This window comes from Schistocerca gregaria, chromosome 2, assembly GCF_023897955.1.
Source record: "Schistocerca gregaria isolate iqSchGreg1 chromosome 2, iqSchGreg1.2, whole genome shotgun sequence".
Lineage (NCBI taxonomy): Eukaryota > Metazoa > Arthropoda > Insecta > Orthoptera > Acrididae > Schistocerca > Schistocerca gregaria.
The window spans coordinates 321,547,475-321,562,242 of record NC_064921.1 but is presented as its reverse complement, the minus strand read 5'-3'; the positions used below and the strand labels follow the sequence as shown (position 1 = coordinate 321,562,242).

At 38.5% G+C, this 14,768-nt stretch overlaps 1 protein-coding gene across 2 annotated transcripts in view; it reads right to left on the bottom strand.

The window, feature by feature from the left end:
• The window catches only part of LOC126336965 (sorting nexin-21), a 69,510-nt gene that overhangs the window by 16,737 nt on the left and 38,005 nt on the right, over window positions 1–14,768 (bottom strand). For both annotated transcript variants that reach the window (XM_050001173.1, XM_050001172.1), the window contains exons 3-4: window positions 13,019–13,173; window positions 12,721–12,880 (exon numbers count right to left, since the gene is read on the bottom strand). In XM_050001173.1, coding sequence (XP_049857130.1) covers window positions 12,721–12,880; window positions 13,019–13,173 — 315 coding nt within the window. The remainder of the gene's footprint in view (window positions 1–12,720; window positions 12,881–13,018; window positions 13,174–14,768) is intronic.

Below are 14,768 nucleotides of genomic sequence, written 5' to 3'. Positions count from 1 at the left end.
CGTACATGATTCACTTCCATACATGGCCACACTCCATACAAATACGTTCAAAAATGACTTCCTGACACTTAAATTTATACTCGATGTTAACAAACTTCTCTTCTTCAGAAACGCTTTCCTTGCCATTGCCAGTCTACATTTTATACCCTCTCCACTTCGACCATCATCAGTTATTTTGCTCCCAAATAGCAAAACTCCTTTACTACTTTAAGTGTCTCATTTCCTAATCTAATTCCCTCAGCATCACCCGACATAATTCGACTACATTCCATTATCCTCGTTTTGCTTTTGTTGATGTTCATCTTATATCCTCCTTTCAAGACACTATCCATTCCGTTCAACTGCTCTTCCAAGTCCTTTGCTGTCTCTGACAGAATTACGATGTCATCGGCGGACCTCAAAGTTTTTATTTCTTCTCCATGGATTTTAATACCTACTCCGAATTTTTCTTTTGTTTCCTTTACTGCTTGCTCAATATACAGATTGAATAACATCGGGGATAGACTACAGCCCTGTCTCACTCCCTTCCCAACCACTGCTTGCCTTTCACGTCCCTCGACTCTTATAACTGCCATCTGGTTTCTGTACAAATTGTAAATAGCCTTTTGCTCCCTGTATTTTAACCCTGCAACCTTCAGAATTTGGAAGAGAGTATTCCAGTCAACATTGTCAAAAGCTTTCTCTAAGTCTACAAATGCTAGAAACGTAGGTTTGCCCTTCCTTAATCTAGCTTCTAAGATAAGTCGTAGGGTCAGTATTGCCTCACGTGTTCCAACATTTCTACGGAATCCAAACTGATCTTCCCCGAGTTTGGCTTCTACTAGTTTTTCCATTCATCTGTAAAGAACTCGCGTTAGTATTTTGCAGCTGTGACTTATTAAACTGATAGTTCGGTAATTTTCACATCTGTCAACACCTGCTTTCTTTAGGATTGGAATTATTATATTCTTCTTGAAGTCTGAGGGTATTTCACCTGTCTCATACATCTTGCTCACCAGATGGTAGAGTTTTGTCAGGACTGGCTCTCCCAAGGCAGTCAGTAGAGTTCCAATGGAATGTTGTCTACTCAAGGGGCCTTGTTTCGACTCAGGTCTTTCAGTGGTCTGTCAAACTCTTCACGCAGTATTGTATCTCCCATTTCTTCTTCATCCACATCCTCTTCCATTTCCATAATATTGTCCTCAAGTACATCGCGTATGGAATAGACCCTCTATATACTCCTTTCACCTATCTGCTTTCCCTTCTTTGGTTAGAACTGGGTTTCCATCTGAGCTCTTAATATTCATACAAGTGGTCCTCTTTTCTCCAAAGGTCTCTTTAATTTTCCTGTAGGCAGTATCTATCTTACCCCTAGTGAGATAAGCCTCTACATCCTTACATTTGTCCTGCTTAGCGATTTTGCACTTCCTGTCGATCTCATTTTTGAGACGTTTGTATTCCTTTTTGCCTGCTTCATTTACTGCATTTTTATATTTTCTCCTTTCATCAAATAAATTCAATATTTCTTCTGTTACCCAAGGATTTCTACTAGCCCTCGTCTCTTTACCTACTTGAACCTCTGCTTCCTTCACTGCTTCATCCCTCAAAGCTACCCATTCTTCTTCTATTGTATTTCTTTCCCCCATTCCTGTCAATTGCTCCCTTATGCTCTCCTTGAAACTCCGTACAACCTCTGGTTCTTTTAGTTTATCCAGGTCCCATCTCCTTAAATTCCCACCTTTTTGCAGTTTCTTCAGTTTTAATCTACAGGTCATAACCAACAGATTGTGGTCAGAGTCCACATCTGCCCCTGGAAATGTCTTACAATTTAAAACCTGGTTCCTAAATCTCTGTCATACCATTATATAATCTATCTGAAACCTGTCAGTATCTCCAGGCTTCTTCCATGTATACAGCCTTCTTTTATGATTCTTGAACCAAGTGTTACCTATGATTAAGTTGTGCTCTGAGCAAAATTCTACCAGGCGGCTTCCTCTTTTATTTCTTAGCCCCAGTCCATATTCACCTACTATGTTTCCTTCTCTCCCTTTTCCTACTACCGAATTCCAGTCACCCATGACTATTAAATTTTCGTCACCCTTCACTATCTGAATAATTTCTTTTATTTGATCATACATTTCTTCAATTTCTTCATCATCTGCAGAGCTAGTTGGCATATAAACTTGTACTACTGTAGTAGGTGTGGGCTTCGTATCTATCTTGGCCACAATAATGCGTTTACTATGCTGTTTGTAGTAGTTTACCCTCATTCCTATTTTCCTATTCATTATTAAACCTACTCCTGTGTTATATAACATAAATTAAATTTTCAAATGATTTACAGCTTAAATCACAGTTTAAAGATAGGGGTCTCAGAGATCAAAAGTCACCTCATGAGTTAAGGGTTAAATCTAAATTGCAATGGTGTAAAGTACACAGTGACCACATTGTTCATTGTTAATTATGACTTAAATTTGGCAGACTACTTAATTGTGGAACATCATAATAACAATTCCAATATAAAAAATTCACTACCAAGCTACTACTAGAAATGATGCAGTGTGTTTTATTTTATTTCATAGTTTTGACATCACTGATAAACTGATTGTGAAGAAAAAATGTGAATTCAATTTTTTATAAAAAAAGAAAACAGAAAAGGTTTACTTGCAATGGTGTAGTTAGGTGTCCTGCTATAGAAAGTTCACTCTCCTTTGGTGAGTTCTTCAGAATCAAGCCTGCCCTAGTGTGACAGTTAGTTTTTCTTGGCCAAAAAAAGTTGTAGGAAAAACTAGCCACACTTTGACAGGGTGCAAAATTCAAATTTCAGATCTGATTATCCACCAAACAAGCAAAAGTCATTGAATGAAAACTCTGATTTATTATCACTTATAAGTACAAATTTTAGGCCACTAAAGCCCAAAATAATTACAGAGGGAATTAACATGTCCTTGTGTTAAGCTGCATTGTCAATGTGTTTAGTTTTCTCCTTTTGTACACAGTTTATCATGTCACCTAAAGGTATCATTCACATTTATGTAAGACTAAAAGATTTTTTAAATCTTGGTTCGAAATTTAACAGAGACACACTATCACCAACCCATTGGTTTACTTTTAAAAAACTGCAATGTAAAGGTGGAATTTCAATGAAACCAAAGGTTTATTTGAACACTACAATACCTGACTAAGCATGGTCCTATTGGAGATGGTATATCCCAGCCTTCATCCGACCACTGAACTGACTAGCCCAGACAGTTACGGGCAAACCTGCAGCTTCATGTGGACTCTAAATCACGTTAAAATTTTGCATTTTCACAATAAGAAACATTGCAAGAAAAGATGTGGTAAGTGCCAAATCAAAATCAAAAGACTCACCAGAGATCAACCCAGACCTTTGGATTTGTAAACTGGCATTCAATCACTCAGCCACATAAACCCAAGTATAAATAGAGGCAATTCAATCCTTTAAATGGAATGATCAATTTAATTTTTTCCAAAGGTATTTGACAGCTTATGAAAAGAAGAGTGCAGCGATAGCAGATACCAATATTTACAAAAAACGGGGGGGGGATGTGCTTTATTTGAGTTCAAAACACACCATTAGGTGCACTGCAAGCTATGATGCAGATGTAGACGTATCAGCAACACACAGTTTCAGACAAGTTAGTCTATGTTTACAAGGTGGTGGTGGTGGTATGTAGCCTAGAGTGCTCTATATCAATTTCATCAGTGCCCGTACTAAACTAACTGGAGATGATTGTGTGTGTGTGTGTGTGTGTGTGTGTGTGTGTGTGTGTGTGTGTGTGTGTTTTCTTTTTTTCTCTCTTTTTTTTAAAAAAAATTATGCACTTTGCATTCATAACTTACATCCCATGAGGTTTCAGGATTGCTGTCCTGATATTTCGACAGTCAACCAGATAGGGGAGTTTTACACACTGTAAAAATGCTCGCCTGAAAATGGTTGACAGCCAAACTATCAATGGCAAGATGTTAACAACACACAACTGCAATTAAAAATCTTCATGGAATATGCATTATGCCAGGAAAACTTCAAGATTCTCATTGTTTGTACTGTAATTGCAGAACATTTGTGTGAAAAGGTCACTGCTACTGCATCAATTCCGCAATGCTGCCCAAATGGAAAGAAGAGAGTGCTGAAGAAAACATGTTGAGCATATTAGTTATGAACATGGATAGAGAGCACTAACTGTGGCTGCGAACTTGTAAATGTTGCAGTAATATTAGGGAATATGTGGGATTAGGGGTAGAGAACAGTGGACCATTGCTACTTCTCAGTTAACTGACAGACTTAAATCCAGGCTCATTACAAATTATTAAAAATGTCATTCTGGGAAAAAAAGAGCCACTGCACTTGCCGTATGCAACTTTGTGGTGTGGATTCACAAGACCTCTATTCTTGATCTGTTAGTTTAAAAGAATGCACCCAGACAGCTTGTCATGGTACTGTGACATCTGCACATTATCAAGACCTCCTTGCACAGCATGTGATTCTTGCTTTGGAAGAGTGCAAGTGCGTGGAAACCACTGTTTTCATGCAAGATGGGCAACATGTCATGTCACTCACCCACTGGAAGATCTGCTTAATGCAACCTTCAACTAACATGTCATCGCCAGAGATTTTCTGGATGCTTGGCTTGTAAGATCGCCTGATCTGAAGCCATGTGACTTCTGACTCTGGGGATATCTAAAAGAACACATTTACAAGCGACACATTCGATCTCTGCCGGATCTGAAGACCAGTATACAGGAACACATTGCTCAAATTCTACCTGAACTGCTGTAAACAACTGCTGATCATGTTATTTTGCGGTTGTAGCATCTTGTCGAAGACCCCAGCACTCATACTGAACCAACTGCGCAAGTGGCAGTTAATAATAATCTACAAAGTTTTGCTGCAATATGATAATGACAGCCCACAGTGGACCTCTGTGTGTAGCTGCACTTTAATTACAAACACCTCATATGTGAAATATGATTCAGAAGAGTACTGTGTTCATACAAAATACAAGGTAGGCCAAACTGAAACAGAGACCTCCTCTGCAGCAGTAATCTCAGTGGATGTTTCAGCATTATGAGGTGGGCTATGTGCCAAGAAGACCTTCATGAGGCATCCTCCTTACAGCCCCGATATCGCCTCATGTGACTCGTAAATCTTCAGCCCTTTAAAATAATGTCAGAAAGGTCACAGGTGATGAGGAACCACAGGACATTGCGAATAACTGTATATGTCAGCAACCCAAGAGTTTCTACACAGAAACCATCTACTCCCTTCGTACAGGCTGGAACTGGTGCATCAATATAAATGACATTTATGTACAGTTCTACTGTTCCAGATGGACTGTAATTACAATATTGTCAATAAAATTTCTGTACATGCAACTGTAATAATTTTTTCATTTGGGCACACCTTATAGTTGCCTCAACAAGTAGATTTGTTTACTTTTATGACAAATGAGAGCACATTCCACCACTTCATTCTGTACTGCCCTGTTGTTTCCTGCAGTGTACTTCAAAGTAGTGGTATATTATGTACTGTATGGTTACGGCACTTCAGTTCCTTAGTGATAGTTTACAGTGGGCACACAGTTATTTAGGCTCCAATAATGGAGATATTTGTCTAGAAACGTGCTGCAATTGTAGCACTCAGACAAGCCGGTTTATCTATGCCCAAAATTGAGAAACACTGTGGTGTGTCTATAGGAGAATGCAATACACCCTTCACCGCCAGAAGATAACAACTCACAACCAGGATGATCTTGTAAAACAACTAAAAATGATGATAAGTTCATCAGAAATGATGAAAAGTTCATCAGAATTACCAGTAAGAGAAATATGTTCAAAACAGCAGCATAAATTCATGCAGCTTTAGTAGAAATTAACAAGAAAAATATATATGTTGCAATGGTAAAAAGTAAGGAGGAGACCGATTTATGCTGCTTTGAAAGGATATGTGGCAGTGAGAAAACTCCTTCTGAAGCATGTAAATAAAGAAGAGACTCAAATGGGCTAGTAAGTGGACACATGAAGAGTGAAAGAAAGTGTTATTCACAGATGAATCCAAATTTGAGATTTTTGGTACCGGGAGGAGAACATTTGTTCATCTATCAGAAGGAGAAAGGGTGGCCCATCAGAGCATTCTACCTACAGTTAAACATGGTGGGTGTTCTATACGGTTTGGGGTGTTTTGCAGGAGGTAGAGTTGGTGACATTGTGAAAGCAGAAGGGTGCATGGATTAGAAGCCCTACCACTGCATACTTAGTATTGTACAAAACCTTACTGATTATGCTTAATAGGGAAAGGGTTCACATTACAACAGGATAATGAGCCAAAACATCACTTAGCATTCTGTAAGAAGTACATCGAATTAAAGGTACTGAAAAATGTGGTGTGGCCATCCCAAAGACCTGACTGTAACTCTGCTGAAATGGTCTGTGATGATGTGGACACACCTACCCGTAAAGTTCACATAACAAACAAGGAACATCTCTTGGGAAAGCTACAAATACCTATTCACTGCATGCCTCAAGTTTGTGAGACAGTCATTAAATCCATGGAAGGACACAGATGAAAACAAAATAAAACTTTTTCTGGTTGTATTACATGTGTGTACATGCACATAATTATATTTTTGATGAAATAAAGTTTTGTTCATATTTGAATTTTCAGATAGCAGTCATGGTTTATTGAAATTAATGAGTGGTACTGTAAATAATAGAAGTTAAAACATGATATAGTAGCTGACACCATGCTCCTAGTCATCAAGGAATGTGTATTTTCTTTGGCAGGGATCTGGGGAAAGCTGAGTGATGGGTGTTTATACAGGGTGAACATTAATAAAACCAACAAACTGCATGGATGTATTCCTGATCGACAATGGAGGAAAAAAGCTCCTATGAACAGATGTCTGGAAATGCATCATTGTCACGGCAGATGGCACTGACGAATGGCAGTTCCTCTGACCACATGCCGTGTGTTTATTGTGTGTTGCAAGCTGTGTGATTGATGTAATATACTGTAAGCAGCAGAATGGTCTGGTATTCATGTTGGGAACAATTCAAGATGGTGTTTGTGTATGGCCAAGCAGAAGGGAATGGGCGAGAGACAGCATGGCTATACCAAAACAAGTAGCCTCACAGACAACAACCGCATCACACAACGTTTCAAGCTTGGATCCTTTCAGACAGATGAACATGCAGGGAGGTGGCAGACTGTGCTTACATCAGATCTGGAGGATTGCGTTCTGCAGGATATTGAGACAAACCCTAGTACAAGCTCCAAATCAGGCATACATACAGTCCGCTGCCTCCCTGTACATTTTTCTTGTCTAAAAGGACCCATGATCACACAAGCACCCAAAGAAGGCTTGAAATGTTGTGTGATGTGGTTGGTGTCTGTGATGGTACAGTGTGTTAACTGTAAGATGGCAGAGTTGTGAGGGGAGTGCGGGGAGAGGAGGAAGCAAGCATTGGCTGGCGAGGGGAGAGGAGCTGTTGGGGAGGGGACAAGGCACGCCTACCAGTTGCAGTGCTGGCACTACAAATTGCACGTCATGCTTATATGAAAGCAGACGAAAGGCTTGGAAGTAAAACTCGCTTTCAAATGTTGTTCGTAAATGAAACTGAAATCGTCATGTACATTAAATCTATATGTATGTATGTTTCTCTACAATGCACTTCCCCATGTAGTAACACCAACGACACTCTGTTCATGCAAGTCATCCTTCCTCTGCCAACATTTATTAAACGTTAAGTTATTATCGATCGACGATTCATCAAGATCGATTCATCGAGATAAAATATTTCTCTGCCTGCTCCCCTGAAGTTCTTCATGTCAACAATGAAACGAGATCGCCAGTGCACGATGTCTGGACGTTCTAACAACACATTTCTCTTGTTTTCCACCTTACGTCATATGAATCCCATAGACAAAAATACTTTTCTCAGCAAGACAATACTCCACTTCCAGCCTATTTTGTCGTGCAAAAATGGAAGCAGTGTTCGTAGGCGCTGCACAATATTCCCACACTGAATAAAATTCTGCTATCGTGTCGCGAATGACATGCTGGTTGAAATCATCTATCACTACTTCGATTTCTCCACTTCTTTTCCTAAGTTAAAGGAGAGAGAAAGATTTATAAGAAAATGCCTTCTGCACTGCATGTATTTTTTTGAATTTGGAAATGTACTGTAATATGAATGTGTTTCGAAATAATACAGTAACCAGTGGTGTTTCCATACAAAGCAATACAGTAGCAAGGAAAAATGAAATAAGGTAAATCGGACAAAATAGGGGGCTCCTTCAAAATGATTCATGGAAAACTGTTTGAATCTTCCAATACCACATGCTTTGTCCTGTGTATGTTGCAGCTCTCACTGAAGATTTGTAATTGGAGTGAAGCAATTTTTTCTGCTCTCTTTCCCTTTCACAGCATTCAATCACATGCAATATAATTTTGCAAACATCACTACGTAATACTGATTTCCTTCTAACTGTAGGCCTCCCGAGATGGGCCAGAAACGGCCTCTTCAATCGTTTTGAAAATGTTTAGCACAACTGCACAATAAAAACATGCAGAGCAAACGAAGCAAACGACAATGGCTATCTTGTACAACACAGTCAGCTACGTAATGTTGGCAGCAGTCGAAACTGCGTGCCTACCGAAGCCTCCCGACGTTTACCGACTTCTACCGATTAAGGACTAGGGAGATGTCTGCCATCTAAAAGTTTACACACTGTACTTGTTTTGGTATAGCCGTGCTGTCTCTCGACCATTTCCATCTGCTTGGCCGTACACAAACACCATCTTGGCTTGTTCCAGACATGAATATCAAGCCATTCTCCTGCTTAGAGTACACTGCATTTACCACACATACTTTAATACACCAGGAACATAAGCCATGGAGTCAGAGGAATTTTCATTTGTCAGTGCCATCTGCCGTTGTAACAATGCATTTCCAGACGCCTGTTCACAGAACCTTTTTCCCTCCATTTCCAGTCGGAATCCGTCCCTGCTTTCTGTCGGTTATATTAATGTTCACCCTGTATAGGCGAAAATTACTGAATACCATGAAGAAATGTACTATAACTCATATCGGTAGTAGCTTCGGGACTTCTTGAAGAAAACCTTAAGTAAGCATTTCATAACTTTAATGGACAATGTCTCATATCATTTGACACTTTTGATAAGGTCCCTCGAGCTGCCACTTTTCAGCTGTCTATTGGCTACAATGAAATAAACATAGAAAGGTGAATTATGTGATCCTGTAGCAGCTGTATGTTTAACAGGAACTTAACAGAAATGTAGCCATTAAGGTTCTGCCAACCAAACCATTGCCATTTTAATAGCATAAAGTTTATACGAGCTAAAATTACAAGATAAATGACCAAAGATCAACAAAGACATGCATTGGCACAAACAGATCAATTGACAAGGGATGATGCAAACCAACACTCATCATATGAGAGGCATACTGTTGTGAAACACATACAGAAATTATGGGAGAACAAATGCACATCAAATTCATCAAATGCTACAGAAGTGGTAAGCATTGTAAAATAAACAAAAGATTGAAAAAGACACGATCTATTAGGGAGTAATATACAATAGTATACAACAGACATCTTAAAGAGATACTTTATTTTACGGATTATAAGGTGCACTTTTCTTTGAAAAATTATCTCAAAAATTCAGTTGCATATTATATTAGGAATTAATAGAAAAATGCCCAGTTTCTGATTTATAATTCTCACCACTCTAAAAAATGGCTATATATATTTGATGCCATGGGAAACCTATCTTTATCTGGTAACAATGGATTCAATTGATAGCAGCACTGCACTGATGCAACCAACATGTGTTGCAGGGATTCATAAGCTTGCTAACACTTCTCTCTCCCGCCTCACCATCACAAATCCAAAACACTGTCTAGTCCACAAGGCGTCATAGCAGTCTATCGTGCAAGTGGACTCTAATTTAAAGTGAGTTGTGTTACCAGTAACAGTACAATATTTTTGTTAGTAGCTAGTTTCGTAATGGAAAAAAATAAAGGGTATTCATACAATGCAGGCTATAAATTAAAAGTAATGACATATGCAGAAGAACATGGAAACAGAGCAGCTGAATGGCATTTTGGCTCTCAGCCAAAATCTATTAAAGACTGACGGGGAAAAAATGTGCAATTAGAGGACTGAATGCAAAATGGCCAAAACTAGAAAATGACATATTGAAATGGGTTCAAAGACTCTGTCAAAAAGGCATTGGAATTAATACAAAAATGATTCAAATACATGCTCATAAGCTAGAGTTACAGGCGAACTTACAGACTGTAAGGGTTGAGTGGGTTGGAGCTACTGGTTTATCAAGCTTCATGGGCTTAGCATGCGAACACAAACCAAAATACCTCAGAAAATGCCATAAGAGCATGAAGAGAAATATTATCTTTTTATTGTTTTATTATTCCATATCAAAAGACATCCAGTGTGGAGCTAACTCAAATAAGTAATATGGACGAAACTCCTCTGACATTTGACGTGCCGAGTAATAAAACTATTGCCATGAAGTGTGCTGAAACTGTAACTTTAAACAAGTGGACATGAAATAATGCACTACCCTGTTATCCTTTCATGCTGTGTTGACAGTATTAAACCTAATCCAATGATCATTTTCAAGTGTAAAACAATGCCATGCCTTCAGAAACACAGTCAGGTGCTGAAGCTCACGTACATGACAAGGGTTGGACAGATGAGGCTGGTATGAAATATGGATTAACAGAGTGTGGGAGAGAAGGAGAGGTGCTTTACTGAGAAAGAGTTCTTTTCTTGTGCAAGACCAGGTCAGTAGTCAATTGAAAAAATCTGTGAAAGAGAAATTGAGACAGGGAAATACAGAGCTTGCTGTTATTCTGGCAGGACTTACTTCACAACTGGAACCTCTTGATGCTTTGATAAACAAACCATTTAAAGAAATGAATGATGGATGAAACCCAACACGAATTAATGCCGAAGGGAGCTTCAAAACAACTTACAAACAAACAAGTGTATCAATGGATAAAACAGTCATGGTCTAGAGTGAGGGAAAACATTATTGCTAATCTTTCTTTCCAGAAGTGTGGCATAAGTAACACTCTTGATGGCAGTGAAAATCATCTTATATATGAAGAAGACAACGATGATGATGAAGAGGAAGAAGAAGAAGAGGGTTGACATGATGCTTTTTAGAGATTTTAAAGGTCAGTTCAGTTTTATAAACTTAAGATTTTTTTTTTAGTCTGGCTTTGTAATCTAACAATAAAAATGTTATTTTTTTCAAAAAAAATGCTTAAGAATTAAGGTTAGTCTTATAGTTTCCTTAAATAGGTTAATAAACATACCTCCAAAACAGTTATTACTACACATTGAAAAAAATAAATAACTTTCTTTTTAATACAGTAATACAGTGTGGTGCATTAGCTTGAAAAATCCCACATCAAACAACAGCAACACTGATAAAATCTCTCTTCTGCGTGTAATGTATCAGCAATAAAGTCTAATTTCTCTAACAGAAAATAAGAGAATAATTCAAAATTGTGGTAATACTGATGCATTCATGCTGCAGTGTCCTTTTCCCTCGACTAGATTCTTTTTAGTATTTTATTTACAGTGTGTTTGTATGTGTGTGTGGGGGGAGGGGAGGAAGGAGGAGGGGGTGCATGATAAATTATTTCACACAAAACATATCTTTATAACAACAAAAATAATCAATTACTGATAATATAATGTAAATGAATAGATAAAAATCTACCCACCAAGTGTTGGCAGAGGACCATACACACAAAAAGGTTTTCTTTCCTTCTCATCCCATCCGGTAAGTCTTACCGGATCCATCCCTGACCTAGGGTTCTTGGCGAGTTTTCTGAACTGTACCCCTTACCCTAAACCTCTCCAGTCCTTTGTCTTCACCCCTCTCCAGTCCCCTTCAACTCTTCAGGCAGAAGAAGGAGTCACTGTCTCCGATAGCTTGTAAAAGTTAAATCCTTTTGTGTGTGAAACATATCTTTAAGTAGAGGAGAAGTCATTTCTTAAAAACACATGTATCTCACGAGATTAACATATTTGTAAGAACATAATTATGTCTGTTAATCCACAAGTGGGCGCACTAATTTTCATAACACAAGCAGGTGCACGGCGTACTCCGCACACACGTAAAGAATAGCTGTAGTCATACAAACATGTTTGAGCAAAACTACAGTTTAATCTTAGCTTAATTAAACAATGATAAAATGAACTTATATCATATGAGCTATGTCACAGTTTAATTAAACCATAATAAAATAAGCTTTTGTTGCATCACTCTGTTGCCGCATATAATTGTTCCCCCTCAGTAATAAGCTCGGAGCATTAAACAGTATTGGTTCATCAGATCCCTGCCAAACATTTATTTTATCACTAATTGTCTCGTATATAACTGCCCCATTGTGAGATTATGCTGCTGAGTCATTTTCTTGCATGGATCGTAAATTTTTTCTCACCTACCTCGCTGTTTATTTTATGTTACTGCTGCTCACTTGGACATATGACAACACAACTCATCTCTGTATTGGCTGAAGCTATGACGAAGGCATACAAAAGGACTGACAATTGTAAAACAACAATGGAACGATGTAAGACAATGTTACTTGTGGTTGGTGCACTGTGTACATAGGCATGCCCACTTGATGGTTAAGATTGTAAACACATATCATTACCTGTCAAGACCTTTCTGGGGAAAGGAATGCCTGTCATTAACACTGGAAAGTTTCGCCGCAATCCATCATAAAGTTCAAGGAAATCTGTGTAACGTCGCTCGATGACAGCAGGGTTTGGATCAGGTTGTACACCATCCTTACGAATCATTAATGTGTATGCCTACAGCAGATAACAAAAGCAGTAATATTAGATTGACAGTTGAGTAACAACTACAGGACAAAAAATTACAATGGTGATCAGGATTGCAACTCAAATTTGTTATGAAGTAAAAAGCTAAACTATAATTCTGAAACTCACCACATGTTTCTTTTCATTTTCTTTTTCTACTGTCCTCGCAGACACTATTTCAAACTTGAGAACAGGCTCTGCAAAAATGGCTGCATCATCCACTTCATTTTCCTCTGTTGAATTGTGATTGCTAATAACACCTCGTTTCACCTTTGACCACGACTCTAAAATAAATTATCAATACATAACTTTTACTGCCATTACTCAAATCTGACCCAGTCAGTATATATGCTTTTCTTTTCTTTACAAAAAATAATAATTAAAAAATCAAAGATAATTTTTAAATGGGGGATGGTGTGCAAAGAGTTTATGGCACTCCTTAAAATCTGCCTGTTGCACAGTCCCAAGAACGTATTCAGAGTTAAATATAATATGTATCTCCATACACGACATTCTCTCTCCAAATAGTAGAACAGGTTCAGAAAACATCATTCATGTGAAAAGCAACTGATGTATTTAACACAAAGGTTTGCAAATTCCAGATGCAGAGAAACTGGCAGATGCCACATTCCCACATTTCCAAAAGGCACTGTGCACCACATGGACAGAGACAAAGATGGGCATTTGAGCTGTTTTGCAGACCAGTTTTACAGTGATACTGGTAATGAGATGAATTAATACTGTCACTATATAGCATTGTGTCAATAGCACCATCAGAATAGAGTGATTGGTGCATATTGTTTGAGCATGCCACACTGTCTGCTACCACCATGAAGCAGTCCTTATCAGTTGCTCCCAGAGTACTGGTTCTTCATAATTTATTGTCCCAGTGAAGACAATAATTGAATCGAATACCACACTGCCTCTCTATTGAAAAGCACCTAAAACTCCGTTTAAAAAAAGATACTAGTGAAAATGAACAAGTCAAAGTTTCCTGTCAATTCTTTGTTGGATGAAACTTGTGATTAAAAGAATTAGTTTGAGGTGACTGCATCTACATCAGTGTTTAGGCCAGGGTTGCTTACCTCCGGGTCTCGTAACGGGGGAACTGCTGTACTGTGCTATCCACGGTGTGCTTTACTTTTTTGTGACACCTCTACTGGCTATTGGATTACATTGCAATTTCAAAAGAATTGTGATATGATTGTGGAAAGAAAGGGAAACTTAATAAAGTTATTTTTCTGTAGTGCAAGGAGTGACACTCTGCTGTTGAGCATTGGCATATTTTATATGAGTGTGCTGAATGAGATGTAGTTTATTGTGACAGTTGATAGCCTCATGAGGGATATCTGTTGTGCTCATCTCATTAGTAACACTTATATCTGATGCTGTTAGCATACCCTGTTGGGCTGTGATGGCTGGCACCAAGGATGGTCCAAGCCTATAGTTATCTGCTCTATTCAGATTATTTGGGAGAGATATTTGATGGAGGTAGTAGAATAGATTGCCTATGTAACTTCAGAGGTGCCAGCTTTGTGTCAAAGATGCTGAGTGGACCACAGCAACTGTTAATGGCAGTCAAAAGCAATTAAATTTCACAACCCCCAACATTGCTGGCCACTATAAACAGTGAAACATTAGCCAAAATCTGACTTAGCAAAATATTACAGAATATAAACCACACAACAGCTAAAAAAGGCCTAACTCCACTTTGTCTGACATTCAAAGCCAGACCACACTCACAGGATGTAGCTGCCTATTCATCTCCTCTTTAGTAAGATTGTCACTCTCATTGAGAATAATGGTTTTTGACACAACTGCTGGTGTTCCTGTTGAGCGGCTGCACTGCAGCTTCCTTTTCAAGCTTTTAGGCCCTGTT